This window comes from Chionomys nivalis, chromosome 16, assembly GCF_950005125.1.
Source record: "Chionomys nivalis chromosome 16, mChiNiv1.1, whole genome shotgun sequence".
Lineage (NCBI taxonomy): Eukaryota > Metazoa > Chordata > Mammalia > Rodentia > Cricetidae > Chionomys > Chionomys nivalis.
Window position 1 is genome coordinate 28,972,721 of NC_080101.1, and position 2,835 is coordinate 28,975,555.

The 2,835-nt window shown below is 49.1% G+C and overlaps 1 protein-coding gene across 1 annotated transcript; it reads left to right on the forward strand.

Annotated features, from left to right (window-relative positions):
* Nucleotides 1-894: 894 nt before the first annotated feature.
* LOC130888130 (protein BUD31 homolog) lies at nt 895-1,684 on the forward strand. Its single transcript, XM_057791006.1, has one exon. It carries the CDS (start codon nt 1,085-1,087, stop codon nt 1,517-1,519), a length of 435 nt encoding a protein of 144 aa, XP_057646989.1. The 5' UTR covers nt 895-1,084; the 3' UTR covers nt 1,520-1,684.
* The last annotated feature ends 1,151 nt before the right edge of the window (nt 1,685-2,835 follow it).

Below are 2,835 nucleotides of genomic sequence, written 5' to 3' on the forward strand. Positions count from 1 at the left end.
ACCTAGAAACATTGCTCCCCTTATTCCACAGGACTCGTGATGATGCATCCGTTTCCACTTCCCTCTTCTGTAACTAATAAAGGGAAGGGAACGGGTGGAGAGACACCGGCTGATATTGGTCTATCTTGGTTAGGACAGACTTGGTGGAGCCAAGTTTATAAATGAGTGAGGTTGTCCAAGTAGACCTGATGCTGCAGTGAGGAACCTGCAGTGTCTACAGCCTCATGCACCTGATGCTGCAACAAGGAACCTGCAATGTCTGAAGCTGCATGCACTTATGCTGCAATGAGAAACCCGCAATGTCTGCAGCTGCATGAACCTGGTGCCACAACAGGGAACCTGCAATGCCTGCAGTTGCATGCACCTGATGCTGCAATGAGGAACCTGCAATGCCGGCAGTTACATGCACCTGATGCCTCAATGAAGAACCTGCAATGTCTGCAGCCATATGCACCTGATGCTGCAATGAGGAACCTGCAATGTCTGCCACCACATGCATCTTGCCACTTTTGCAAAGGACTCTGTGGCTCACCGGAGTCAATAAACAAAGCAACACTGACTCCTACACTCATGTATAAGAAGTGTACTGCAGGCCGCCGCTGCGAGGAACGGGGACCTCAGCGAGGCCGGGATGTCTTGCGAGTTGCCTGATTTTCTGGCCCAACCGCATGCTGCCTGGCAACCGCGCTCCCCGGGATCCCGGCCCGGGCAGACACGTAGTTGTGCCGGTCACCCCCACAGAAAGTGAAAAGAAAGGGGTCGTAGGACTTCCGAACTTCTACAAAGGCAGTGTTTGGACACCTAGGATGACGCAATCTCAGCGCGAGGTGGGCGGGGTCCCGCGAGGGCCTTATTCTGAAGAGTTTCTCATCCGGGCGGAAGTCGTCAATAAAGCAGCGGCGGCCGTAGGTGCTTGGTCTTCCGATGAGACAGAGAACCAAAGAAGAAAAGTGATCTTCCCAAAGTCACAGAATATTGGTGAATCAGATCAAGAACACAGGATTGTAACTGCAAAGACCAGGGAGAGATTTTTATATATTCTCATAGGAAAGAGATCGAGGATCTTTACAACTCTTGCTGGAAAATGCCCAAAGTCAAAAGAAGCCGGAAAGCTCCTCCAGATGGTTGGGAATTGATCGAACCAACACTGGATGAACTAGATCAAAAGATGAGAGAAGCTGAAACTGAACCCCATGAGGGAAAGAGAAAAGTGGAATCTCTGTGGCCTATTTTCAGAATCCATCACCAGAAAACGCGATATATATTTGACCTGTTTTATAAGCAGAAAGCCATTAGTAGAGAGCTCTATGAATACTGCATTAAAGAAGGCTATGCAGACAAAAACCTAATTGCCAAGTGGAAAAAGCAGGGCTACGAGAATTTATGCTGCCTACGCTGCATTCAGACCAGGGACACCAACTTTGGGACGAACTGCGTTTGCCGAGTTCCAAAAAGCAAGCTGGAAGTGGGTCACATCATCGAGTGCACGCACTGTGGCTGCAGAAGTTGCTCTGGCTGACACCCATGACTCTGCTCTATTCTGGACTTTGAACTTTGTTGGTTCCTACCTACTGGGCCACCCCCTTCTGGAGCAGCTCTTCTCAGAGTGGTGCCCAGAGAAGAGACCCAGAGGGAACATGGGCTCTAGAGGTGAAGGCTTTCCAATCGCTGAAATCCGTAAAAATAAAACCATTAGACCTCAAAAAAAAAAAAAGTGTACTGCAGATCACAAAGTATCCTCTTAATATGCCATCCTTCAGGACTTTGAGGCATCTCCTCCTGCAGTGGGGAGGGGATTTCTTATGTGCCTGTGGCTTGGTATCATTCTGATGTTTGGAGGGATCATTTCTGGAGACTGATTCCCAAGAACTCAGGCTTCTTCCTCCTAACCCAAGACTGTCATGAGATTCATGTTCTCAGCCATGGGAGTGTGAGTGACCTCAAAACATCTGAAGTTATCTATCTAACCTTCCACTTGTTGGGACTAGAGCCTGCCTTCCTCACCCGTGTGTAGGCAGAACAGGAAAGAGCGACAGTTCTCCCTACCCAGGAGGACTCCAGGTATTAGGAGGTGGTCTTTGACACAAGGGAATACCGTGCTTGCCAGTAGTTGTGGCATGAACAAGAGCTCTCAGCCTTAAGACGATGCATCTCCTTGGGGGAAGGGGAGTAAAGGCGCAGCAAAGACCACCAACATTCCCAAGGGAGGATAGAGCAGGCACAAAGTCCCTATCCTGGCTGTTTCTATGTCGGCTTGACCCAGAGTAGAGTGTCTGGGAAGAGGGACCTCTATGGAGAAAATACTTCTGTCCAGATTGTCCAGTAGGCAAATCTGTGGGTGCATTTATGATTAATAATTGATATGGGAGGACTCAGCTGGTGCCATCCTGGGGAGGTGGTTCCGAGTGGTATAAGAAAGCAGGCTGAGTAGTCCATGAAGGACAAGCCAGTAAGCAACCTTCCTCCATGGCCTCTGCTTCTGGTTCTGCTTCTCGGCTCCTACCTTGAGTTAGCCTACTCTGACTTCCCCCAGTGATGAGCATGACCTGAAAGCTTTAAGGTGAAACGAACCCTTTATTCCCAGGCTGCTTTTGGTCATGGTGTTTATCACAGCGGTAGAAACTCTAAGACAATCCTCATCTTCCAGTTTGGACCGTATGACATCTGCTGTCCGTTTTCTCCCTGGTCTCACCTTTGGAATGTAATGCTCACCCTTGAGGTGTTTCCCACGGAGGCTGTCTCATTTCTGATTTATTGTAAGGATCGATGATTAGGGGGACAAAGCCTTAAGTGGAAAAGATGGTGGGATTTGGATGGACAAAGGTTCCAGGACTG

Coding starts and splice junctions, on each gene's coding strand:
- LOC130888130 (XM_057791006.1), top strand. CDS start 1,085: ATGCCCAAAGTCAAAAGAAGCCGGAAAGCTCCTCCAGATGGTTGGGAA.